Genomic DNA, 27,602 nt, shown 5'->3' with positions numbered 1-27,602 from the left:
AGGTGGGTATTTGTGAGAAAATGAAATGAGAAAAATGAAGTTGTACGCGACAAAGCTCGACTTGTGGCACAAGGTTTTTCACAAAGGCCCAGTATATATTATGAAAAAATATATTCCCCTATAGTGGATGCAATAATATTGTGTTATTTGGTTAGTTTATCCGCATATCATAAACTACATATACATTTATTGGATGTAGTAACAACATATTTATACGGATCATTAGATCGTGATATCTATATGAAAGTCTTTGAAGAACTAAAGATATCTAAACCATCTAATGAATATTCGCAAGGGTTATACTCAGTCAAATTGCAAAGATCATTATATGGTCTGAAGCAATATGGACGAATGTGGTATAATCGTCTTACTAAGTATCTGACCAAAAAAGGATAAGAATGATGATATCTACCCATGTGTTTTCAAAAAGAAATTTGCATTTGGATTCATTATAATTGTTGTGCATGTTGATGTTTTAAATATCATTGGAACTCCTGAAGAGATTCCAACAATTATAAAAACTCTAAAAGAAGAATTTGAGATGAAAGATCTTGAAAAGACTAAATTTTGTCTCGACCTGCAGATTGAGCATACAAAAAATGGGATCTTTATTCATCAAACAACATACACGGGAAAGATGTTGAAGGGATTTTATATGGATAAGTCGCATCCATTAAGTACCCCAATTATCGTAAGATCTTTGGATGTGGAAAATGATCAATTCCGTCTTAAAGAAGAAAATGAAGATATTCTTGATCCTGAAATACCATATCTTAGTGTCATTGGAGGGCTAATGTATCTTGCTAATAATACACGACCTGACATATCATTTGCGATAAATTTACTAGCAAAGTATATTTTCTTTCCAACCAAAAGACATTGGAATGGAATCAAACAAAATTTTTTATATCTTCATGGAACAGTTGGTATGGGATTATTTTATCCCTATGGATCCAAGTCACAACTAGTTGGCTATACAGATGCAGGATACTTGTCTGATCCACCCAAAGAGAGATCTCAAATAGGATACTTGTTCACATATGGTGGTACAGCTATATCATGGAGGTCCACGAAACAGGCGATAGCAGCAATATCCTCTAATCATGTTGAAATACTAGCGATGCATGAAGCTAGTCGCGAGTATTTTTGGCTCAGGTATTTGATCTAATATATTCTGTCATCATGTGGACTGATTGATTATATGATAGCTCCAGCTGTTCTGTTTGAAGATAATACAGCATGCATTGCTCAACTTAAGGGTGGATACATCAAAGGAGATAGAACAAAACATATTTTTTCCAAATTTTTCTTCACTTATGATCTTCAAAATCAAGGAACCCTTGATGTCCAACAGATCCACTCAAGTGATAATTTGGCAGATTTATTTACAAAGTCACTCTCAAAATCCTCCTTTGAAAGATTGGTACATCAGATTGGGATGCGCCGATTCTGAGATATTAAATAATGCCGACAAGAGGGGGAGACTGTACTCTTTTTTCCTTGGTCAGGTTTTTGTCCCTAATGGATTTTTCTTGACAAGGTTTTTAATGAGGCAGTCCCCATCACAAAGGATATTGTACTCTTTTTCCCTTGGTCAGGTTTTTGTCCCTAATGTATTTTTCTTGACAAGGTTTTTAATGAGATAGTTCCATCACAAAGGATTTGTACTCTTTTTTCTTCACTAAAGTTTTTTTTTTTCCATTTGGTTTTTCATTAGAAGGTTTTAACGATGCATAATCCTAAATGGACATTCAAGAGGGAGTGTATAATGATAAATATGAATGTCCATTCCTCCATTCAAACCATTTTAGGCGGTTCAAAAACTTAATAGTAGACGGTGCAAAAAATTCTAAGGTTGGACTGCACATTTATAAAGCTATGAAAAGAAAATATTTCTATATGTATAAATAGATAAGGTGTGGCCTGTGAATTACACACAATCAATAAAATTTTCTATCTCTCTTTTATACTAAAACACTATTCTCTATCCTTTTTATATACGCTACTATATATACTAGTAATATATATATATATATATATATATATATATATATATATATATATATATATATTGAGATATCAATTATGGTAAATATTAATACTAGAGTCTTTTACTTCTACTTTTTTATTTTATATTTATCCTTATTTATTTATTTTACAACACCTAGCACTAATTATTTTCTGTTTACCATATTTTTAGTTTTAAAAAATATTATTCTTACACTAAAATCAGCTACTAATGTACTTGTATATAAATACATATATGATTTAATATATTTTTAACGTGTATTTATATTCTAATATGTATTTTATATTAGTGGCTAATTTTAGTATACACATAACATAGTCGTTTTAGTTAATATAGTATCATTAATTTTTCTTCAAAAATGATCTCTTTATGTGGGTGTTATATCTATAGCTTTCAATCATTTGACTAAATTCCTAAAATTATTCTGTCAGATTTACGATATTTATTATTTTAGTTCATCAAATTCAAAATTTATTATACTTATCTCTTAGATCTAGCTTCGAGCATCTAGACTTTTTTTGACGCTGAATTGACCAACGAAGTGTTGGACTATCTCTAAGTTAGATTCGTTCTACGACCCAAATTAGTCCCACCCTTTTATAATTCTAATTTATCCTCATTTGTGATCTCTATTGCATTCTTTTTCTCTTCTTCTTCTTTTCATTATTTTCATTATTACCCTTGATATCTGATACCTAACATAGTATCAGAGCAAAGTTTCGATCCAGAAATAGATTCACCAAAAATCACATCTTCTAAGAACCTCCACCATGACCAACAATCTTTCCCTTCTCACAAATAATACTTAGAAGTTCATGCCAATTGGTGACAAGTTTGATGAAGCAAGCTTTTTCACTTGAGAATAACTTGCTTTATTCACAATAGGAACCAATGATATTGAGGATCACCTCAAGAAAGAGTTGGTCCCATTAGGGGTGTACATGGGCCGGGCCACACCGGGTTTGGCTTAACTCAGACCCGACCCGAAATATAGATTGGGCCTAATGTTTGGACCCTAACCCGATCATAGACCCGATGAAACCCACGTACATTCGAGCCGGGTGAAAACCGGGTAAAAATCGGGTGAAAACTGGGTCTTTAGCATGTGAAAATCACCTAATCTCCAACCTTTATTTCACAATTCACATAGTAAAATTCACTTAAAAAAATATAATAAGAACCAACCCTTCTCTAAAATTAAAGCATAACCATAATCAATACTAATATTGTCTAACACCAAATATTTAAATCAATACAAATAACACAATAGTATGCATTAGTGTAAAGTCTTATACATTTTAAACATAAAACATTAACTTATAATCTTATAAATGACTAATAACACAAAATATTAAGGTTTACAATATTTAAATTCCACACAAAAATATTAATTGTGTATGATGACCGGGTCATCGGGCTTAGTTCGGGTGACCCGAGCTATGGCCCGGACCCGACCCGAAATAATTACCGGCTCTATCTTTGAGACCCTTACCCGACCCTAAACCCGATGAAATCACACTAAATTAGCCCCTAAAGTGTTCGGAGTCGGGCTGGGCCGGGCCATGTACACCCATAGGTCCATCAATGTATGATTCTAAAGCAAATCGTGCATCCAACATAGCTTTAAAGAACTACAAACAGTGAAAACAACGTGATAATCTTCTCACTATATGTAGGCCTGGCAGCATGGACCCTATCCGCGGGTACTCAACCCGACTTAACCTGGTCGGGTAGGGTTGCCAACCCGATCCGCTGCGGGTAGGGTTGGGCGCAGTGCGGGTAGGGTGCGGATTGAGCCTCAACCCTACCCGCCCTACCCGCACCCTCTATAATATGTATTATATATGTTTAAAAAATGTTACATATGGGAGTTGAACCAAGACCTTAAGCATGTGCAAAAAGCTCTTGGCCACTGAACCAAATTTATAAATTTGTAAATTTTACTTATTAAATTTATAAAAAGTTTACAAAAAAGGGAGAGATCAATTCAAAAGCAAGAGCAACCTTCAGTCAAACAAATAAACGGTGTCATTGTATGTTTAGGGTTGAAATAAAGAAAAAAGCAGCCTTCAGTCCTTCACTTTCTCCTCTTCGAACCATGGAAGCCTTTGCACACTAAGCCCTAACCCCTTCGCCGAACAGCTTCGTCTTTGTCTCACTCACCGACTTTGTCTGCACTTTGGGTGTTCGTCGTCTTCGCTTGTCTTCTGCTCGCCGTCGTCCTTGTCTGCCCTCTGCTCGTGCCGTCGTCTTAGTTTGGTCACCGAAGGTCAGCACTGCCTGCTCACTGCTCTCTGTTCTTCATTTTTTTAATTTTTTTCATGCGCTCTGTTTCTGGCTTTCTGCTCACTGCTCTGTTCTCTCTTTTTTTAACTGCTCACTGCTATGTTCTTTGTTTTATTGTGTTTGTGCTACTTGTTATTGAACTGTGTTGTGATTTTGTGTTTGTGTTTGTGCAATTCATCTGGTAATTCTGCTCGCCACCTCAGATCGAAGGTCAGTGCTTGCTCACTTGTTCTTCATTTTTTTAATTTTCTTAATGCTTTGCTTAATATTCTACTGTGCTGCTGTTTTGTGGGAGGGTTGTGATTATTTTGGGTTCTTCATTCAGATCGAAAGTTTTACTGAAATTAATATAAACGTTGCAACATGAATGATGGTCCAACTTTAATTTATACTGTCATATATTTTAATGTGGCATTAAAAAATAAAATGACGTTGAATAAACACTTTTGTAGGCTTATTAGTTTGAAAATGGCAGCAAAAATCTGAAAATTAAAGAGATTATTCCATTAAGAAATAATTAATAAATTTTGAAACGATATGACATGAATGCACGTTTCCTTCTTTCAAATTTTTTAGTTTTCCAAATATATTATATATGTTAAATATGGGTATTAAAGAAATGTTGAATTTTTAACTGCCACTTAATTTTTTAAATAAACTTTTGGATCTTTCTGTCAATTTAGAATATCTAATTGTTTTTTAGCCCCTAGCTAGAAATCATGCACAAATTAAATCATTGAATTATGGATAATTTACTACCATTTACCAATTGAATTGACCTTTCACAATTCAAAATCAAGGCACATGGACTTACATCATAATTGAGTGGTTGAATTAGTGAAAGATGTATAAACTGCTTTGTGTAGTGATATGCTGCTTTGTGTAGCTTACCATGTTGTTATGTGCTGCATCGTGTTTGTTTTTTTTGTATGTTATCGTTGTTTATGTATCTGTATCTTCTTCACCGGATCTGAGTTGTACTAGTCCTTTTTATTATTATTATCTTTTAAAGTTTTAATAGATAAATTTATTAACTAAAGAGAAAAAATCTAATTCGATCTTCTACCTGCCCCACCAAAGTTTATAAGGGTATTAATAAAATTATAACTAACTTTTAAATAAGTGAAAAAGTGTATCAAATAATTCAATCCCATTCAAATTCTTTTCGTGAAAAAAAAAACAAAACTTAATGTTTTTTTACAATTTTCTTGTGGATTAAATGGGAAAATGTTGACTGTAATTGAATTATAGAGGATTAATTATGATCCAAAGTATGAAGGAAACTAGGATACTTTGTAGTTGTAATTTTTATGTTGTAGACTTAGCTATTTTTCTAATGGAATTTAAGTTGATATAGAAAGGAATTTTTTTTCTTTTTATTTTATTTTATATGTATGTGTGTGTAAATTGTATATCTGACTATCTGTACAAAGTGTATTTAAACATGTCACATATATATATTTGTAAGAAATTCACTTCGAAATGTCAAGTACCAATATGGATGTAGTGGCACAAGATGTGGCTGCAGAAGAACAACAACAAGAACCTCCGGTGGAAGTAACTGCTAATTTTGTTCCAGATGAGTCCGCTTCGATTGAAAATAGCAACAAATTGAGTGTGAAGAGTGTTTATTGGCAATACTTTACTCGATTTTAAGAGGAAAAAGATTGGATGTAAAACCCGGTTAATTATCGGCTAATTAACCCATAAATTAGAATTTATTCTAGAAAGCCCAAAATGTGATTTTTATGGCTTAATGTGATAGAGGAGATTGAGACGAGAATTTCGGTACCAATTTTATAGAATTCGGACCAAGATTGGACCGAACGGGCCAAACCGGGCCAACCAGACCCAAAGTGGGCCCTTGGCCCAACATAACTAAATCAAAACCCTAGTTTTCAGCACTCTCTCTCCTCACAACACTCAAACTCACGCTGAAAATTGAAGAGAGGGGAGGAAGAACACTCTCTCAAGTTTTTTCTCTCACTTGATCTTCAAACCACCATAACTTTTGATCTAGAGCTCTGATTGCCGCACCGTTTGCGGCCATGCGTTCACTATGGAGAGCTCTACAAAACCCATACAATCAATCTTGAGGTAAGCCACGTTTTGCTCTTCGAATTTCTAGCCTTGATTTCGAGTTTTATGAGTAAAAATGTTGAGATTTTGGGCTCTTTGATGTTATAGGACCCAACTCTCTTGAAGGAGAAGATTAATCTTGTCTTCTTGGACCTTGGGTGTGGTAAGATTCTCAACCCTAGTGTAATTTGTGGTTCTATGATGTTTGGGTTTTGAGATGTTGTGTATGGGTGTGATGATTGTGGCTTAGGTTGTGTATGTGTGAATATTGGAGCTTGGTTGGTGATATTGAAAAGCTTAAAGAGGGTTTGGTGGTGAAAAATCTGTTCTTGGAGGTGTTGAAGCCTTGAGATCTTGAGAAAAAAGTGGTTTGAAAGTGCTCCGGTTGAGCTTGGGAAATCGGCTAAGGTATGGTCTCGGTTTCCCGTATCTAATATGTAATGTGATAGGAAATACTTAGACTAGAGGCCCTAAGATAGGCATTGAATTGTTGATGTTGTTGAATGGTTGATATATATGATGTGGTCATATATGTGATGATGATTATTGATGCCTTAATGGTACGATGTATGAGAAATATGCATGTTGTGATATATGCTTGATGATTGATTATGGTTGAATTGTGGGTGGAACCATGTTGATGGTGAGTATGATATTGATTGTGTAAAAAGATGTTTTATTGGAATTGGTGTTGTTGAAAATTGGCATGAGGAAGAGTATATGATATGTTAATGTGTTTGGGTTTGAGCCACTTGGGTGAAGTGGGTTAAAATGATGGGATAATGATTTTGTAAATTGTGGCAATGTGTCAATGTGTGAGTTGAGGAGGCTTGATGTTGAATTTGATATATTTTGAGTGATTTCAAAGAAAAGGAATGAAATTGGCACGTTTTGATTGATTTTGAAAAGAGTTGAAAATGACTTATTTTGAAAATGGCACTTTGTGGTTTTGTATGAAAAATATGGTTTTTGGGCATACTTTGACGGGATATAACTTGGACTACGGATATCTGATTTGTGCCAAATCTATTTAGAAATGAAATTGGATCTGGGATGTCCATGCCGTTCGAAGAACGGGTGAAAAATGATTTAAAATGAGAAAGTTATGTTCGTCGGAAGATTGGGGTTTGAATATGTGAATTATGCAGCTTTTAACTTAGAAAATTTTTAGCAGAATGACCTCTCGCGCGTAGGCGCACTTGGCGCGTACGCGCTATTCTTCCAGAAAGCGCCATCCACGCGTGCGCGTGATGTGCGCGGGCGCGCCGAATGTGCTGCACCCAATGCCCAGCCATTTTCCAGAAAGTTGTGCCAAGACTGTGCCAGATTTGTGCCTGGGGCACGGGAGCACCCACGCGTACGCGTGGATGACGCGTGCGCGTCGATTGGCTAATTTTCAATCCACGCGTTAGTGTGCATGACGCATATGCGTCGATGAGTTTTGTGGCCATCCACGCGTGCGCGTGGAGTGCGCGTACGCGTGGCCCTGTTTTCATCCCAAAATTGATTTTTGAGTTTTAAAAGCCAAATCTCATACTTCTAAGCCTCCGATCTCACCACTTATGTCTTAAATCTTTATGATATGCCTAGCAATTAGAAAAGGAGCTAGGGTATGTGGTAACTTGTGAGTGAAGCAAGGAAAAAATGAATGATCAATGAGGATCAAAGATGATTATGTGAGAGGCAGAGGATGGCGGTGGAAGTGCTTATTATGCCATGGGCCGAAAGGCCGTAATTGTTAATGAAATGGCTGGTTATGGATTTAACCGTGAGCCAGATGGCTGGTTATGGATTTAACCGTGAGCCGGGTGGCTGGATTATTGCCGTGTTACGTAGGAGCCATGATTATGGCTAAGAATAAATGCATTTATATGCTGTTGAATGAATAGTGAATGTTGCACTTCCATTATCGGAGATGAGAGTTTCCCTGGGAGAAAACAGTGGCTAGCCATCACGTGCTCCAGGTTAAGACTTGAAGCTCTTTTGACCCTATGTCGTCAGGGTGGCCGGGCACTGTGAAAGCCCTGGATGAGCTCACCCCCATAAATATTCACCAGTGAGGGTGATGGATATGGATCATGATTATGATCAAGTTTATATTGAGTATAACTCGAGTTGGGGAGACACGACAGAGGGATAGTCCAATGGTTAACTACCAGGACTTGTCGGGTTGGCTCTATAACCGACAGACGATATCATCAGCCACTAGGGACAGGCATTCATCATATGCATACTATGTGAATTGATTGAGATTGCCTATTTGACTGCATATTACTTGCTATTTATCTAAATGCCTTAATTGTTCCTATTTGTATATCTCTTGTCTGATATAACTGTGTTTGCTATATTTTATACTCCTGTTGGTGGTTGGGAGGTTTGAAGGAATTGGAAAGGGAAGTATTAGTTAGACTGAAGAATCTTTAGTCAGATGCCCTTATATGGTTTAGCTTGTTTATAAGCTTTGATATTATCTGGAGGAAGTTCTAGGATTGCCTTCGGCTTTCCTCTATCATTATGTATTATATATGTGGAAGCTGTTACCATGCTGGGGACCTCTGGTTCTCACCCATGCGGATTTTGTGGTTTTCAGATGCAGGACGTGAGGCTTTTCGCTGAGGCCTGCTTGAGACTTCTGGATTTGCGAAGATCCTTTATTCTCGGGGATATGTTTTGGTTTATATGTTTTGCTTAGATACTTTTATCTCCATTAAATAATACAAACTGTGATGACTCCCCTTATGGGAGGTTTTTGAGAATAGGTTTTCTGTATTTGTGTCCCTTTGGGTTTTCCTTATTTTATCATATGTATATAATGCTATGCTCGGACCGGTTATCTTCGCAGCCGGATTTTGAGTCTTGATATTCCTGTTTTTGACACTCCTTTGTATATATATATATAATCTCGCGTTGGTTATTCTTGTTCGTTGCGTTACCGATCGGAGTATTGCGCTTTCGTGTTACGATTTTTGTTTACCCCTTTTTCTACAAAGGCTCCTAGTTATAATCAATCATTCATACTACTATACGTACTAAATTTTTATTTTAGAGGTCGTAATACCTTGCCATCTCTGAATTATGACTTAAGCATAAGACTCTGTATGGTAGGGTGTTACATTGGAAGGCAAAATGCAACCATTGTAAATCTGTTCTTGGAGCCAATCTAAGAAATGGAACTGCAAATTTGAAGAATCACGTGCTCCACTATTGTAAAAGGATCAAATTAGCAAACTCTAGGCAATCAACAATTGCTGATTCATTGTCTAAACATGCAAGGAGTGTTGTGGATGCTTTTGTATTTGATCCATCTTATACAAGAAGGTGTATTGCCAAGGCCATATGTATGCATGAGTACCCTTTATCTTTTGTGGAACATGTTGGAATGAAGGAAGTATATGCATCAACGCAACCAACTTTTAAGGTGCCTAGTCAAAACACAATCAAGAAGGACATTTTTGAAATGTATGAGTTGAAGAAGCTTAACATGACTAAGCTAATGGATGGAAATGATAGTCGAGTAGCAGTTACAACTGACATGTGGACTTCCAATCAAGAAAAAGGATACATGGTTGTCATGGCACACTACATTGATAGTTCATGGATTTTGCAAATGCGCGTATTAAGGTAATCTTCTAAATTATACTTCTAGTAATTGATATGACTTTTAATATTTTTTTACTTGAAATTAATTTATCTTTTAGATAATAATTGAAATATATTTTTAAACGATTTTCAGTTTTACTTATGTTCCCGCTCCTCATACAAGTGAAGTGCTCTCGAATGCATTAATGAAAGTTTTTTTAGAGTGGAACATAGATAGAAAATTGTCAACTATTACATTGGATAATTGCTCTACTAATGATGCTATGGTTGATGAGTTGTTGGGGCACTTAGACTCAAAATATTTGTTGTTGGGGGTTCCATGTTGCATATGCATTGTTGTGCTCATATTTTGAACCTAATTGTGAAAGATGGTCTAAATTTGGTTAAGGAGAGTGTGGAAAAAATTTGTGGCAGTGTGGTGTATTGGACTTCAACCCCTAAAAGACATAAAATCTTTGTGAGTTGGTGTAGTAAGTCAAATATTCAATTTACAAAAAAAAATAGCTCTTGATTGTCCAACTAGATGGAACTCCACTTATGTGATGTTAGAGACTGCATGGTTGTATCAAAATGTGTTTCCTCAATTAAGACAAAAGGATCTTAATTACAAAAGTTTCCAAGCAATGAGGAGTGGGACCTTGCTAAAGAAATTTGTGGTAAATTAAAGTTGTTTTATGATGTGACACAATTATTTTCTGGTACTCAAGTTCCAACAGCCAACATTTATTTTAACAAAGTATATGATATAAATATTGCCTTCAAAAAATGGTCTGCCCTCCAAATCCACTTATTAGTAATATGGCATGTAGTATGAGGGTAAAATTTGATAAGTATTGGGAAGAAATTCATGGCATATGATGGGTGTTGCTGTCATTTTAGATCCTAGGTATAAGCTTGCTAGGCTTTAGTATAAATTCTCAATGTTATGTCAAAATCAAGATGAGTGCTTAAGTAAGATTGAGAGGATCAAACAGATATGCTATGACTTGCTTCATGAGTACCAACAAAATCCGTCTAATTCAAGTAATGCATTTGAGGATTCTACACAAGAGCTACAGATGAATGCAGAGCAAGATGATGATGCTGCTTACCAGTTGTATATTAGACAAAAGAAGAGGGAAAAGGGTTCATTTGTGAAGACTGAATTTAATCATTACATAGAGGAAGATGTTCATCTTTTGAGTGCCGATTTTTATATTTTATCTTGGTGGAAAGTGAATGGAGCTAGATTTCCAACACTTCAAAGAATTGCGAGAGATATATTTGCCATCCCTGTATCTACAGTTGCTTTTGAGTCTTCTTTTAGCACAAGTGGTCGAGTAATTGCTCCTCATCGTGGTAGTCTTCATGAAGATACTGTGGAAGCTCTTATGTGTAATCAAAACTGGTTGTTGGCAACATATCGTCAAAGAGGTTATTTATGATATAACTTTTCTATTTGTTTATGGTAATGTTAAATTTATATATAGATTGATTAATAAATAAATTTATTATCTTTGATTTTTAGGTGACAAACCTGATTATCAACCTGCAAATGATGATGATGATGATGATGCTGAATCTGAAGTCATAGACTAGTGATGGTGTTGTTGCAACAAATAAAATGCGCATGGAGACATGAAATTAAATAATTTTATTTATGTTTATGTTATTTACTTAGACAATGACTTTTATGTGTAATTTAATATTTGATGGTTATGTTGTGTATGAGATACTTGTGTTATTTGTGGGATAATTTGTGTTGTTTGAATACTTGTGTTATTTGAATGCTCATGGGATAACTTGTGTTATTTGATGGTTATGTTGTGTATGAGATACTTGTGTCATTATAATAATTCTTTTTGTCAACCTGTGGATAGGGTCGGATACCTGCGGGTTGAGTGCGGGTAGGGTTAGGGTTGGGTTCAAACACTACCCTACCCTACCCGTTGCCACCCCTAACCATATGGCTCCTTCAATTCATGGATGAATATTTTAAAACAAAAATGATTGATTATAAATTTGCTTATCAGATGTGGGAAAGAATTCAAGAGCATTTTGCAAATTTTTCGAAGATTAAATCAAGCAATTGAGGAAAGAATTGGAAAGCATCAAGAAAGAAGGAAATTCAATTGGTGAGTATCTCAAGAAAATTTAAAAAAAATGATTCTTTGGTTGCTATGGGTCATCATTTAACACTTGATGAGCACCTTGAAGCCATTATTAAGGGTTTGAATGAAGAATATACAATATACATCTTGATGATGTCAAAATCAGACTTTATGAGTGTAACACCCTTTCTATCAGAATGTCACACTTCCAACTGCATCACTCTGATAGCGAGGATATTACAACGACTTCTATATACTTAATAATAAAATAGGAAAATAGAAGCCTTTAACTCGAAACCGTATCATTGTTTTCTTTGAAAAATCGAAAATTCTTTTTCTTTTTATAAACATGCATATCTAAACAAATTCAATCACAATCTTCATGCATATCTAAACAAATTCAATCACAATCTTCACACAAAGACTTCTTATACAAGTAATATACAAATATACTAAACATACATATCATTACAAATCACGATCCCTATCTCTTACAAAAATATATAACAACGCGAGGGAAAAACTATAACTAAGATATATAGAACACAATCAGATGCACAGAAGAAACTCCTTAAACTCTTCGTTCATCTTAAAAAGAGAAATCTGTAGGGAGTGAGAACCTAACCACACGGTCTCACCAAAGAAGTTCTAAAATTGTTATAAGAGGATATATATAAAGAAATGAAGGGATTTCAAATGTAAATCAGATCCTATGAATCTTTTTAAACCACAATAATTAATTATTCAGAATTCAAATTCCCTCTTTGATTACAACACTTTCAAAGCTCAATTAATATCCCATAACATAATCAAGTACTGCCTCTGGCCCAATACAAAATCAAATCACGGCCTCTGACCCAACATATAATCAATCAACACTTGGTCTTAGAATCATCAATCCATCACCAAAACTCAATCTCAAAATAGAATCAATCACATGCAACAAACAATGCAAGACAAACACAATTAGCGAGTAGTTACAGCAAACACCACAATTAACAATTAGACAAAATTCATCAGATAGGCAAACCAAAACACTTAAACACACCCAAACACTAGCAACCAAATGTAATATGATGCATGCCTATCCTACTGGCCGTGAGCTCACTTATCGATTAAAGGGCTAGAACCCGACATATCTGGTAGTTAATCTGGATATTGTCTTGGTTGTGTATCTCTAGGAGGAATATAAATGAAGGATAGTGCCTTTCTACCTTCTCCTGGAGGTATTATGAAGGAGTGTGTCTTTTCACCTTGCAACCAGAGAGAGCTATGGGGGAATCAATACGAAAGAGAGTATTTTTCCACCTTCCCCACATCCACACCACAATAAGAAAGGGAATCCTTCATCTTCAACTTACCAATCAATAATCATTATCGATTTCAAACACGCAAGTGGGGTAAAATCACCGTCCTTGATAATCGATCGTTCAGGCCACAATCAGACATAATCATTTACTTTAATCAATCATACTCATAATCATAATCAAACCATTTCTCTTTAAATTAAACCACACAGCAAAGTCTCTAGACTTTAGGAGGGAGACAACCAATATCATTTTCCTTACTATTCAATTTAGTATAAACTTATAAAAATTTTGGCAAGACCTTCCCTAAAACTAGGACTTTACCACCCTTCAAGGTTCCCTCCAAACATCTCTCAAAACTTTCTCAACCATTTTCAAATATCAAATAACTTCCAATCTCAAACCATTTTCAATATCAAATTATTTTCAATATCAAATCAATTTCGATATCAAATTATTTTCAATAAATAAAGAAAACCAATTCAACAAAGTTAACCAACAAACCAGAATTCCCAGCCTTTAATAAATCAATCAGGCAAACAATTACATTCATCCAAAGCAACTCAGTTCATTCTATAAGACTCACGTAATCATAAAAATATATTTTTTCATATCAATATTGACTTGTAATAACTCTTGATAATAAAGTGGTTTTAAGAAAAAACCCTACCTCGATTGTCGAAACTTGTAAGACTAAACACAGCAAACCCTATTTTCTTTTGGTTCATAGCAGCAGCATCAGTTCCAACCATTCCCCGCAACAGCAAAAGCCATTAAACACGACATGCAAGTACCGTAGCTCAACCCTAAGACATTAACATCATAAAATTCTCAGTAACTTATAACAAAATATCAACGGTAAGAGTTTCAGGGCAAGAAAACTCACTGTACCAAAAATATTCCAAAGAACAGAATAACAGCGGCTCCCGTAGTGACTTCTGGCGATGTTAGCGTTGTTTCCGGTGACCAGGTGGTGCAGAATTTACATCCACAAACTAACCGACAAGTGCACCGAGTCGTACCAAGTAATACCTCAAGTGAATGAGGGTCGATCCCACAAGGATTGATGGACTAAGCAACAACGGTCAAGTGATTTACTTAGTTAGGCAAACAGAAAATGGTATTTGAGAATTCAATTGCATTAATCAGTAAATTCAGTAATTCAGAAAGCAAACAATAAACAAGTGGTGAATGATATATGGAGAAACAATTAAGGCTTCAGAGATATCTATCTTCTGGATTGACTTTTCTTACTAACTATTTTAATCATGCAAGATTAAATTCATGGCAAACTATATGTGACTAAACCCTAATTCCTTAGACCTTTTTAGTCTCCTCTAAAATTCATCAACTGCCAATTCCTTAGTCACTTAATTCCAATTAGAGGGTGAAGTTCAATTCTAGTTTATATGCCACAGAAATCCTAATTACCCAAATATAAGAGGATTATATGTCACGTATCCCGTTAAGTCTAGATAATTAGAAATTTAGGAGAAATTATTTTCAAGCTGTTGTTCAAGTAAAGAGCTTTTCCAAGTTATACAAGAACTCAATTAGAACACGGGTCATACTTCCATTCCACCCAAATTCATAATATAAAGAACGAAAAGAATTCTTGAATTATAAATCAGTACATGAATTAAAATAGAAAAATAATAGTATCAATCCATACAATAGACAGAGCTCTTAAGCTTAACAGTGGAGGTTTAGTTGCTCATGGTTCAGAGAGAAAACTAGGATTCAGGTAAAAATTGTAAAGTGCAGAATGGGGTAAGAGAAGAGAGAGAGAGTCTAGCCCGAAGGGCTAATTCTTTTTCCTTTTATATCTAATCTTAATTAATGTAAAATATATTTTCTAAAACTAAATAATATCTTTTTCTATTTGTAATTAAAATAAAGTTTTGATCAGAAAATAAATAATATCTTTGCTGCCATCATAAATTTGGATGCAAAACCACTTCTTCCCTTGTTAATTGGCTGAGTTTGGCGCCTAACTTCATGAAATTGAAGTTAGGCACTGTTGAGGCACCAAATAACTCGTCACTTGATGTGCATCTGGCGTGTGGAGCTTTCCTTTGGCGCCTAACTTGGTGAAATCCAAGTTAGGCGCCACCTTGACCGTACAACATAAAGAGAAAGGATGGACTGTTATATATCGTTAGAAAGCTCTGAAATTTAGCTTTCCAATGTCACTAAAATCACGTCAATTGGACTTTTGTAGCTCAAGTTATTTATGTTTGAGTGCAAAGTGGTCAGGGTCGACAGCATCATTTGACAGCATCAAATCCAGCCGAATGCTACCTAAAATAAACAGAATTACACACGACTCAAAGTAGCATCCATAGTGGCTAAAAGATAATTAATTCTTGATTAAACTCAATATATTGAATGCAAATTCACTAGGAAAAGATAGAAAAGATGCTCATGCATCACCAGGCATGACGGCACAGATATAACAGAACCAAAAGGAGCGGCGGCAACCTCTGAACAGCTTCGGCGAACTCCATCAATGGCGGCTCTGACCACTGCAACCCAGACAGCAGCGACAACACATGCAGTGGCAACCCACGATGATGACGGCGATGAGCCTGGCATCGACGGTAGCATCCCCTCGCAACTCCAATTGTGACACCTCTCGCAAGCTCCCTTCCTCATTCTCTTGGCAACGGCAACATTGGACGACAGTGATGACGATCTCTACGGCAGCAGCTGTGACTGGCGCAATAGCAGTGATAGGATGCAACTCCTCCCTTCCTTTCCTCGGCAACGGCGATGCGCAAAGGCATCTTCCTCTCTCGCACGCTTATGCTCGACGGCATCCCTCTCTTTCCTTTTCGTTAGCATCGGCAACTTGGTAGTGGCAGCGGTGGGGCTTCGGCGGCGACAGAGCTTTGACGATGGCAAGGCGCGATGCCTCCCTCTCTCTTCTCCTCCCTCCTTTTCTTCTTCGTGTGTGGGTGTGTTTTGGGAAAGGGGGTGGCAGCTGTGACAAGAAAAATGGTGAAGGAGTGTGTTTATGTATAGTTAGGATTAAGGTTTTAATTTGGAAAAAAAGGATAACATTAGGTTGGTAATTTCTAATAAAAATAGGGATAATGTAGTAATTAAAAACCAATTTTAATCGAACAAAATTATCATTAAAGAAAATGCTATTTATTCATCAATTTACAAATTATTTTTAAATAAATACTCTAATTTTAAAATTAGAGGTAATGAAATAAAATTTTCTTTAAAATCATAAATAAATATCTTAATCTAATTTCTAAAAATCCGGAGTCTTACAATGAGTCTAATAGATGCTGAGACATTACTGATCTCTCATGAAAGTATGTTGGAATAATATGCTAACCACTACAACTCGAGACAATTTATGCATAAATGGCTTCTGAGAAATAACACATAAATCGTCCCAGCTTGGTCAGTTTTACCAGTTGTATGTAAATTGTCTTAAGGTGGGAGGATTTACGTGGTTTCAGACAAAAATACAAGATGCTGCCATGATTTATGTGTAAGTTGTAACCCCAGCATCTATGATAAACCCTATTTTTAGGGTTTATCTTGTGCTTAATTTAGTAGATTTTATCCATTATTCTCACACTTATTCATATAATTCACATGTTTTACATTTTCCTTCCTGATTTTGTACTATGATTGAAAACATGCTTCTTTGGCCTTAAATTTGCTAATTTTAATTCCCCCTTATTACCATTCGATGTCGTGATATATTTGCTGAGTGTTTTCAGTGTTTAAAGGGCAGGAATGACTTAGAGGATGGAAAGAAAGCATGCAAAAGTAGAAAGAACACAAGAAATCAAGTATTTCATATTCCGGTAGTGACGCGTGCGTATGGGCGACGTGTACGCGTGACCAGTGCAGAAGGCAAGCGACGCGTACGCGTGGCCAGAGAATTGTCAAAGTGTCACGTGCTGCAGATATCAGAATTTACTGGGGGCAATTTCTGGGCTCCTTTTTGACCCAGTTTCAGGCCCGAAAATCCAGATTAGGGGTTGCAGAGTGGAGTAGGATGGGGAAGGAATCATTCACTTCATTCATTCACACATTAGGTTTTAGATGTAGTTTTCTAGAGAGAGGCTCTCTCCTCTCTCTAGGTTATAGGTTTTTAGGTTTATTTCTTCTCGAATTCAGATTTCCATCTTGTTTTGCTTTAGTTTCTCTTCTACATTTTATTATTCTAGCATCTTAGTTTATTTTCTCTTGTTGATGTCTTTATTTTTCCAATTTAGTTTATGAACTCTTCATGTTAGATTCAATTTCTTATTAATGCAATTTGAGGTGTTTCATGTTTATTGCTTTTTTCTTCAATTGTTGTTATTGATTCCTTGCAATTGGTTGTTTAGATTTTATATTCTCTTATTACTTTTCTATGCTTTTATTTTGTGCCTACCAAGTGTTTGATAAAATGCTTGGTGAGATTTTAAATTAGATTTTTGGTATTCTTAATTAGCTTAGATTGAGTAATTTGGAGACTCTTAAATTGTCAAAGTCTCTTGTTAGTTGGCGATTAAAAGTTGCTGGTTGGCTTGAGCTTCACTAATTCTAGTCTTTGATTAGGACTTGTGAACTCAAGTTGAATTGCTCACTTGACTTACCTTCAATTATTAGAGATTAACTAAGTGAGAGTAATTTACAATTACCATCATAATTGACAATGACAATGAGGATAGGAATTTCGATTCTCAACCGTTGCTAGGATTTTTCTTAATTGTTATTTATTTTCTTGTTATTAACATTCCTTGCTTACTAAATTCAAAACCCCAAAAGATACAATCTCATAACCAATAATAAACTACACTTTCCTACAATTCTTTGAGAGACGACCCGAGGTTTAAATACTTCAGTTAATTTTATTGGGTTTGCTTAAGTAACAAACAATTTAACATTGATTGAGGTTTAATTGTCAGTTTAGATCTATACTTGCAACGCGATCATTTTTATGAAATTCTTTACCGACAATTTTCCTCCATCAACCTGCCACGATTTATGAGTCAACTATAATCTCCAACACCCTGCCACAATTTATGTTCGAGTAGCACATCTTAAGACCCAACCACGAAATGCCCACAACTTTTAATGTTAGACACAAAAACCTCCATTTTCACCCTATCTAAGCATTCAAGGATAAGGTTGGGGAGGAACAGAGTCCGCAGCAGTGGAGAAGAGGCATTGAGTGATCCCGTCTGGCGTACAAGAGTTGGAGAAGGAACATTAAGAATATCAAATTGAATAAAAATAATACTAAAAGAGAATATTGAAAAATTATAATAAAAAAAACTAATTTGATATTTGTTTACTATTGTTTTTATTTAATTTAATATTCTTAGTGTCTCTTCTCCCACTGTTGTATGCCAGACACGGTCACTCAAGGCCTCTTCCCAACCACTGCGAACTCTTTTCCTCTCCAACCTTATCGCTGAATGTTTAGATAGGCTGAAAATGAAAGTTTTTGTGTGCAACGTGAAGAGTTGTGGGTAACTCGTGGTTGGGTCTTATGGTGTGCTACTCGAACATAAATCGTGGTAGGATGCTGAGGTTATAGTTAACACATAAATTTTGGGGGGTTACAACTTACACATAAATCGTGGCAGAATCTTGTATTTTTGTCCGAAACCACACGTAAATTCTCCCAACATGGGACGATTTACATACAATTAATAAAGCTGGTCACCTTGAAACGATTTATGTTTTATTTTTAAAAAGTCATTCGTGAATAAATTGTTTCGGGATGTAGTGGTTAACATATTATATAGACTACATTCCATTAGCATGATTTATATATTCTTAGGATTAAGGTATTCATGTTTCAAAAATTGTTTTAGGGGAATTTGAGTAATTTTGGAACCTGTTTAATTTATTTAAGTAAAAAAGCCATGAAAAAAACATTGAACTTGTCAATTTCTTAAAAAAAAAGAAGAAGAATGCAATAGAGATCATTAATAGAGGTGAATTAAGATTACGAAGGAGAAGAATTAATTTGGGTCATAAAATGAAAGGGTTTGAAATTAAAATATTGCTTGGAGTTCAATATGAGATATTAGTATAATAAATTTTAGATATGAGAAATTAAAATAGTGAATGTCATGAATATGAGAGACCACTTTAGGAATTTAATTTATTTCTTTACTCTGTAAGCATTTAACACTAGACAAATAGTTGAAATTTACAGTATTATTCTGGTTCAGGGTATTCATGAATTGGATTCAATTCACATATTTGTGGTGTTTATTCCAATCCAATAAAAAAATTGCGTATGTGATCAGATTTGCAAGATTATCAGAGCGGATCTGATCAACACACTAATAGGATCAAATTGTAGATTTTAGATAGGTATCCACATATCTGCGGATCCGTAAAAAATAAATAACTAAGTAATTTTTTATGTTTTATTTCAATTAATAATGATCATATATTTTGTATTATTTTATTTTTATTATTTAAAAAAATATATTTAATAAAATGTTAGGAATAAAAATATTTAAAAGAGTGAACAAAAATTTTATTGATATTTTTTAATAGATAAATTTTTCAAAATATTTTTATGTTTTACGGATATACACAATATATCCAATCTGATCCAAATTTAAAAAATGCATATATTGGATTCAATAATTTAAGTATGGAATGGACTAAGATTTTGGCCTTATCCAATAGGATCCGACTTGCATGTACCTTTAATCTTATTCATACCTGAGCTTACTAATATAGGTCGAATCCATATTCTAAATAAGGAATGGGTAACTCTCAAAATGGGACTTTCTCATGTTGACCCAATAGTAGAAAATCCAATCTGTATGGGTTAATCCATGCATGTTGGATCCACTTGGATATGTCTTTCCTACACAGTAAGAGCATGTCCAATGGTAAATAAATGAAGGTCTCATTTATTATTTGTCTGACAAAAAATAGAGACTAACCGTTAGAGTAAAATGAAAGTGAGTTCTATCACAATTTTTAAAGCAAACAAAGTCCTGCTAAGGAGACTTAGTTTCTTTTAATTTTAACCAATGATATTTAAACATGTGTCAATTAAATTAAAAAAATTAAATAATATTTTGTTAATAAAATTAACAATATTTTATATATATATTGAAGATGAAGGTTGCATAATATGTTAACTAAACATATATTTTACTTTACGTATATAATTAATTGTTATAATTATTTATAAATTAAATATGATTTATTTATTTAATATAATTATTTAAAGAATTATATTAAATAATTAAATTATATTTAATTTATTAATAATTATAATAATTAATTATAATTCTATTTAATTAATAATTTTTATTAATTATTTAAATAATAATTAATATAAATAATTAAATTAATATTGTATATTATTTATATTATTATATTAAATTATAATTAATTAAATTTTTTTACATAAAAAAATTTAAATTTTTACATATTATAAAATAATTTTTTGGTGAGTGGTTTATTTTTATGTATGAAATTTGAAATACTAACCACATTACAAAATTAGTCGTTGTAAAACTAACCGTTATTATATTATTATTATTGTTAATAAATTAATATTTTGTTACTCTATATATACTACTTACATACACTTCTATTCTCACATTTTCTTCTACTCTTCTTCATCTTCTTTCAAATTTTATGAAATCAAAGTTCTATTGCTACTATTTTTTGCTCGAAAAAATGGATCCAAATCAACTAGTTGTTGAGAAGTAGCTATCTATTGCAGACACACTTATAAATATCAACTATCAATAATTCAGCAACTCCATTCCAAATCTAGTTTCTCACCTCAAAAGAATACTAAAACATACCTCAAGCTATGGCTAAAAATTTTGATGATATGTTTAATGAGGCTTTGTATGGTAAAAGAAAACGGCGAGATAACACACTCATAGATAATTGGATCGATGAGTGTTTACTTGATGATTCAGAAGAAGAAGATACCGATAGAAGCTCTATCTCAACTCCTCGTAGATAGATCAACAAAGATTGAGAAGCAGGACATGATCGCCTTTTCTAAGATTATTTTGCAGATGAGCCGGTGTATAATACTGACATTTTTTGCCGGAGATTTTGAATGAGAAAACATGTGTTCCTTTGGATAGTAGGTGCTCTCTCAAATGCCTATCCATATTTCCAACAAAGGGTCGATAAAACTGGGAGAAGGGATTTGTCACCACTCAAAAAATGCACTGCTGCGATATGGATGTTAGCATATGGCGTAGCTGCTGATGCTGTAGATGATTATATGCGCATAGGCGAGAGCACTACAATTGAATTCTTGGAAAAATTTGTTGAATGTGTCATTTCGGTGTTCGGGGGTGAATACTTGCGAAAACCAAATTCAAATAATGTACGACACCTACTACAAATGGCGGAAGGTCGTGGCTTTCCTGACATGTTGGGTAGCGTTGACTACATGTATTGACAATGGAAGAATTGTCCAAAGGCGTGGAAAGGTATGTATATGACTGGTTATCGTGGAGTTGCAACCATAGTACTTGAGGTTGTAGCATCTTCAGATCTTTGGATATGGCATGCATTTTTTGGGGTTTCTGGTTCAAATAATGATATCAACGTGTTAGATCATTCACCAGTGTTCGATGATATTCTAAATGACCATGCTCCGGAGGTAAACTATACTATATATTAATGGTAATAATTATACTATGGGATACTATTTAGCAGATGGTATTTATCCTGAATGGGCCATATTTGTCAAATCTATCTCAAAACCATAAGGGGAGAAATGCAAGTTATTTGCACAATACCAAAAAAGGCAAAGAAAAGATGTAAAGCGAGCATTCTGAGTGTTGCAAGCACGCTTTGCAATTATACGTGGTCCAGCGCGCTTTTGGGAAAAGAAGAAACTTGCAAACATAATGCGAGCTTGTATTATATTACATAATATGATTGTTGAGAATGAAAGGGACACTTATGTAGGAAATTTTGTTCAAGGATTAGAGTATGACGATGTCGAAAATGGCATATCACAACCTCAGTTAGGAGAGGAAGATTTTGTACCATACCATCAATTTCTCCAAAAAAAATGCCCAACTTTGAAATAGGCAGTAGCATAGACAGTTGAAAGAGGACTTGATTGAACATATATGACAATTTCACAATACTTGTCGCTAACTATAGAGTTTAACTATTTTTTTTATATTAAATAATTTTACAAATTAGTGTAATCTCGTTTTATATATTGTGTATTATTTTCTATATGATTTTTTTTAATATTAATATTTTGTAACAGTGGATTATTTTTGAATTTATAAATTAAAAAATATTGTTGTAAGAAATAGTAATTATATTAATTTTAATTACTTTAATTAATTAATTAAGTAGGATCACAATAAGGACTAAAATTAGTTCCTTCTAACAAAGAAGAGAGAGATGCTTTGAGTTTCTATTTACTATTTATAATGCAAAAACTGATGTGAAGTTATATTTTATTATTTTAAACCGAGTAACCATTAAAAAACAAAACCAATTCGATTGATTAAACAATTGTTTAACTGATTTTTAAAATTTTTTTACTAGTTTATTACTGACCAATTCTGACCCTAATTAGTTCAATGACCGATTTGCAGTTAAGGATACCAATTTCTGATTCCTAATCGGGTTCTTAGAACGCTGGTTTTAACTTTGACATTCCAATTAAACTCCCAATTGATATACCTATGTAATTATTCTAACTCCTATGATTGTATCATTGACCTTGTATTACTTATTACACATTCTTATAGACTAATCGTAGTGTTTATGTGCCATGAAAAGAATTTACATTTTGCGAATATTGATAATAATAATAATAATAACTATGATACTAAAATAAGTATGTATATATCTTTCATTAAGTTTGAACCAACTTTCAACAACTGAAACATGTTACCAAATGTGCAGACTACATTGTTCACTCTTATGAATAAAATTACTGGGATCCAATCCCCTTATGAATGAACTAAGCTCTTGTTTGGTTCAAAAGTTCAAGCAATGTGTGGCATGAGAAGCCTCTTTTCTGAAAATAATTGGTTGCATTTTTGTATTGTGTGTGTGTTTTTGAGAAAATAAAAATGGAAGGAACATAGCAACATAGCAACAACACAACCAAAATAAAAAAGAGAAAGAAAGAAAAGATAAGAAGAAAAAAGACCGTTTCTTTAGCAGTACTCTGAAAAACCTAAAACTTTGAGTTGGAGCATGTAAAAATGAACCATGACACTACTAAAAAATCTACCATTTCATGGGCAAAGGAAAAGGGTTTCAAATCCCGGCACACAACTAAAACGATGCCAGTCGGGGCTTCTGCAAGTTCTCATCTGTATACAGCAATCGCCGCTTCTTCGAACCATATCCTTGATACTGGTAGATGATACTGTAAAGGCACTGCCTCAGGCTTACAATGTCAAACCTATCTATAAAGGTTAAATCCCCGTTCCTCGATTTCGCACCCGCAAATCGTTGGTACTCCTCAAACACAGAAGTTAGGCACCAATTCTGCAATTTTCTCAAGCAGCCAACAAGGCAACCTGTTCTATGCTGCATGAAAGAAAAGAAGGATCAATCAGAATGGCAAAGGCAATAAGTAACAACAATCATGAGATGATAAATTTGCATATTGATACAATACCTTTCCTCGTTTGCAATGAATCAAAACTGGGTGATTTCTCACATCTGAAACCATAAAAATGCAAAGGAGTTTAAATATCCAATAATCATAGAAGCATCATGCACAGGGGCATGCATAAAATAAAAGCTGCATCTCAAAGTTGAATGAGATGGTTTTAGTTGAATACCAATTAAAACTTTCAGGGCCTCCATAATAGAATCCCTGAGAATTGGTAAAGAAACATCCTGAAACCATGAGGGCGTATCAGATAAGGAAGATAAAACATTGAGTAAATAATACATATGATTCAAATTAGATGAGCATACATCAAGCTATGCTTCCTAGTTCAATGGAATAATAAAAGTGAAGGCAGGGTTTCATACAAAATATACAAACCCAGTGCAGTTACTGAGTGATAAAATATTCATATGGCACCAACATCCAGATTTTAAGCCCAAGACACGATGAGTTGTGAAAAAGAACAATGTTTCAACAAAATCACTTTCCAATCCAAGATTCACATAACCAAATTCAATCACAAGGGACAAGGAACAAAAGATCATCAAATAACCCTGATTTGAAACCATTACTAATCCCAACAACTAGTGAACTATTAACAAGAAACACATGAATACATTACAATACAGAGTGAAAACTATACCGTCTTCCCCTCGATTCCAAATTGAAAGAGCCGAATGTTCTGCGATCGAAGAAACTCCAGATTTTCTTCCGGATAGGGCTCTGGACACAAGTATCTGCACCAATTTGCAATCCTCATAAATTCCAAGTCAAGCATTTAATACCAACAATAACACCAAGAATAAAACAATAATGAGAACAACAATCCAAGAACAGAAGCAGCAATGATAAATACCCAAGATAACATACTCTGTAAAAAATCACAATTTTCCTCGCTGTTGCAATTTTTCCTCTTGAAAAAAATATGGTGTATTGAGTTTGAGTGTGAAAAAAATACATAAATAAATAGGAGAAGAAGAAAGAAAACCCAACAAATTGGGATTTAAAACAAAATTTAAATTACATCCAAAAGATGAAAAATTTAAAGCACCAAAAGAACATAGAGCCAACTCTTAAAATTGAATTTCAAACACGATCTCCAGATTGTGAAACGCGAAGAATTCAGATAAACCTTAATCCCCCATTGCCAAAATCTCAGTTTTCATAATTACAAAAAAAAAATCAAATTAAATGCAAAAGGGGAGTGGGGAATAAAAGTATAAAACTGACATGACGGATCGAAGGTTTAGGGTTTGGAGAAAAGGGAAATTGGAAGGAGTGGGGAAACTGGATCGGAAAATGCAGTCCTCCACCATTGAGAAATTCGGCGGCGGGACCAAAACAGCGGCGTCCTCGTCTACGGTATCAACCTCAACTATCAATCCCATTCTAACTAAAACCAAAAAAAGAACACTTTTTCGTTTTTTCCCAAAAGAATTGAAATTCTCTCTCCTTTCTCTGTTTCTCTCTCTAAAATCAGAGATACCAGTGAATCAACATGGAATTGAATTAGAATTGGAAGAGAGGAAGGTGTTAGGATTCTAAATCCTAAATCTTTGAATCTTTGAACGAATTTTAATGCATGGTTGTTCCTTATGGATTGGGATTCTAAAGAGTTATTAGGTATTTAAAGAGAGAGGGAAAGACGGAATCGAAACGACGGCGTTTTAGAGAATTGGGTGGATTCCGAAACGGCGGTACAACTAAATTGCTGTTGGCGAAGGTCCCTCACAGCGCCAAAAATGCAGAGAATGTCGCTTTTTTTTTTTTTTTAAATTTCCTATTTATTAATTCTTGTGAGGTGGCTTCTAGAACTAATCTTTTTTCTATTAATTACTAAATTAATAAATAAAAAATTTTATAGTTAGGGTTGAGTTTGGAATTGGTGTTCTTTTTTTAAAAATTATTTATCTTTTAATTTTTGAAAACTAATATTAATTATGTTTGGTTAAGCTATGATGTACGAGGGTGGCATGAAAAAACACGTATATTAGCAAAGAAATAACAAGAAAATAGTTCACAACTTCACATATGAAACAAATATTGAATTCTTATTAAGTGTAAAAACAATTTATAAAGAAAATTAATGATATTGCAACAAAACTAATAAATATATATTAAAAATAAAATCTTAAATTAATCAGCATGTATTTTTATATAAATATATAAATTATATAACTTATTTTTAATATATATTTTACATATATATATATATATATATATATACGTGACTAATTTTTATTATATACATCATATTAATTTTTAAATTTATTATTTAAAAATTTATCTAAATATATGAATTTTCTTAAACAATAATATAAAATTATTTATATTATTAGTATTTTAAAATTAACTCATAAAACAATTCATAAGAAATTAGATATATTAAATTCTTATCTTATTTTTGTTTGTTATTTTATCTTTTTTTAGAAATACAATTTATTATGTTTATTTTTTTTAAGTTTGTTATGTTTATCTTTTTTTTAATAGAATCATTTAAAATTCTATTTGTTTTAACTTATTTTTAAATTTAAAATTATTTTTAGTATAAATAAATAGTATTTTTTTGTATCAAAAACAACAATACAATAATAAAATTTTTTTATCTTTTTTTATTCTTTTATAGTTTTATTAGATATACATATTTAAAAAAAATATATTTTTTCTGAAATATAATTACTTTAATTTATCAGCTTTGAATTAAGTAATTTACTGACTAATTCTTACTTGATTCAGGAAAAGTGGGTTATTGGGAAAGAAAGTTACGTTAATTTTTATTTAAACAATAATAATGATAACGATGATGAGGGTTCAGAATTATATATAGCACGTCATTGATGATTTCATCGGTAACTAGTGTAACCTTTTTTTTCATCGAGTAATTGCCAACTGCCATTAGTGATATATATATTAAATTATTAATATAACTCCGTTAAATAACTAACAAAGGGTGTCAATTAGTAATCTGTTTTTTGAAATTTTTTTAATAAAATATTAATTTAAATTATTATAAAAAATATTTAAAATTTAATAAAAAATATTTAAAATTAAATAATAACAAACATCTAAAATTATTTTTAAATTATTTTTAAAAATTAAAAAAGTTATTTTAAAATTTTATTTAAAAAATTCAAAAATTATTTTAAAATTTCATTTTAAAAATTGTTAATAAAAAAACATTGAAAACATAACAGAAAGAAATATCTAAAATTTAATAAAAATGATATATCTATTATCTTTTTAAAATTTCAAAATTTAATAAAATAATATATTTAACAAAATATTAAAAAATATTTTAAAATTAAAAATATATATTTAGAATTATTAAAAATATCATCCAAAATTAAAAAAATATTTAAAACATAAAAAAATTTAAAACTTAAAAAAATTTAAAATTAATAAAAAAAATTATTCAAAATCAAGAGGGACACTAATTGAAAAGGAGGGAGCATGGTGAGCGATGGCTCTGGGAGAGAGGGATAAGGGGTGGCTGGGTGCGGTCTGCGGATATGGGAGAGAGGAATAAGGATTATGGTGGTTGTTTTTTTCTTTTTTTTTTACTGTAAATGGAATGTCAGTGG

The 27,602-nt window shown here is 33.2% G+C and overlaps 1 protein-coding gene across 1 annotated transcript; it reads right to left on the bottom strand.

Annotated features, from left to right (window-relative positions):
- Positions 1 to 23,237: 23,237 nt before the first annotated feature.
- Positions 23,238 to 25,772, bottom strand: LOC130973152 (tyrosine-protein phosphatase DSP3-like). Its single transcript, XM_057897574.1, has 5 exons — positions 25,252 to 25,772; positions 24,665 to 24,758; positions 24,191 to 24,248; positions 24,025 to 24,068; positions 23,238 to 23,933 (listed from the first exon to the last, which is right to left on the bottom strand). The coding sequence occupies exons 1-5, from the start codon at positions 25,407 to 25,409 to the stop codon at positions 23,676 to 23,678; spliced, it is 612 nt and encodes a 203-aa protein (XP_057753557.1). The 5' UTR covers positions 25,410 to 25,772; the 3' UTR covers positions 23,238 to 23,675.
- Between the last annotated feature and the right edge of the window lie 1,830 nt (positions 25,773 to 27,602).

Source organism: Arachis stenosperma, chromosome 4 (assembly GCF_014773155.1).
Source record: "Arachis stenosperma cultivar V10309 chromosome 4, arast.V10309.gnm1.PFL2, whole genome shotgun sequence".
Classification (NCBI taxonomy): domain Eukaryota; kingdom Viridiplantae; phylum Streptophyta; class Magnoliopsida; order Fabales; family Fabaceae; genus Arachis; species Arachis stenosperma.
Note: the sequence above shows the minus strand (reverse complement) of the source record. Positions and strands in the feature narration are given on the sequence as shown.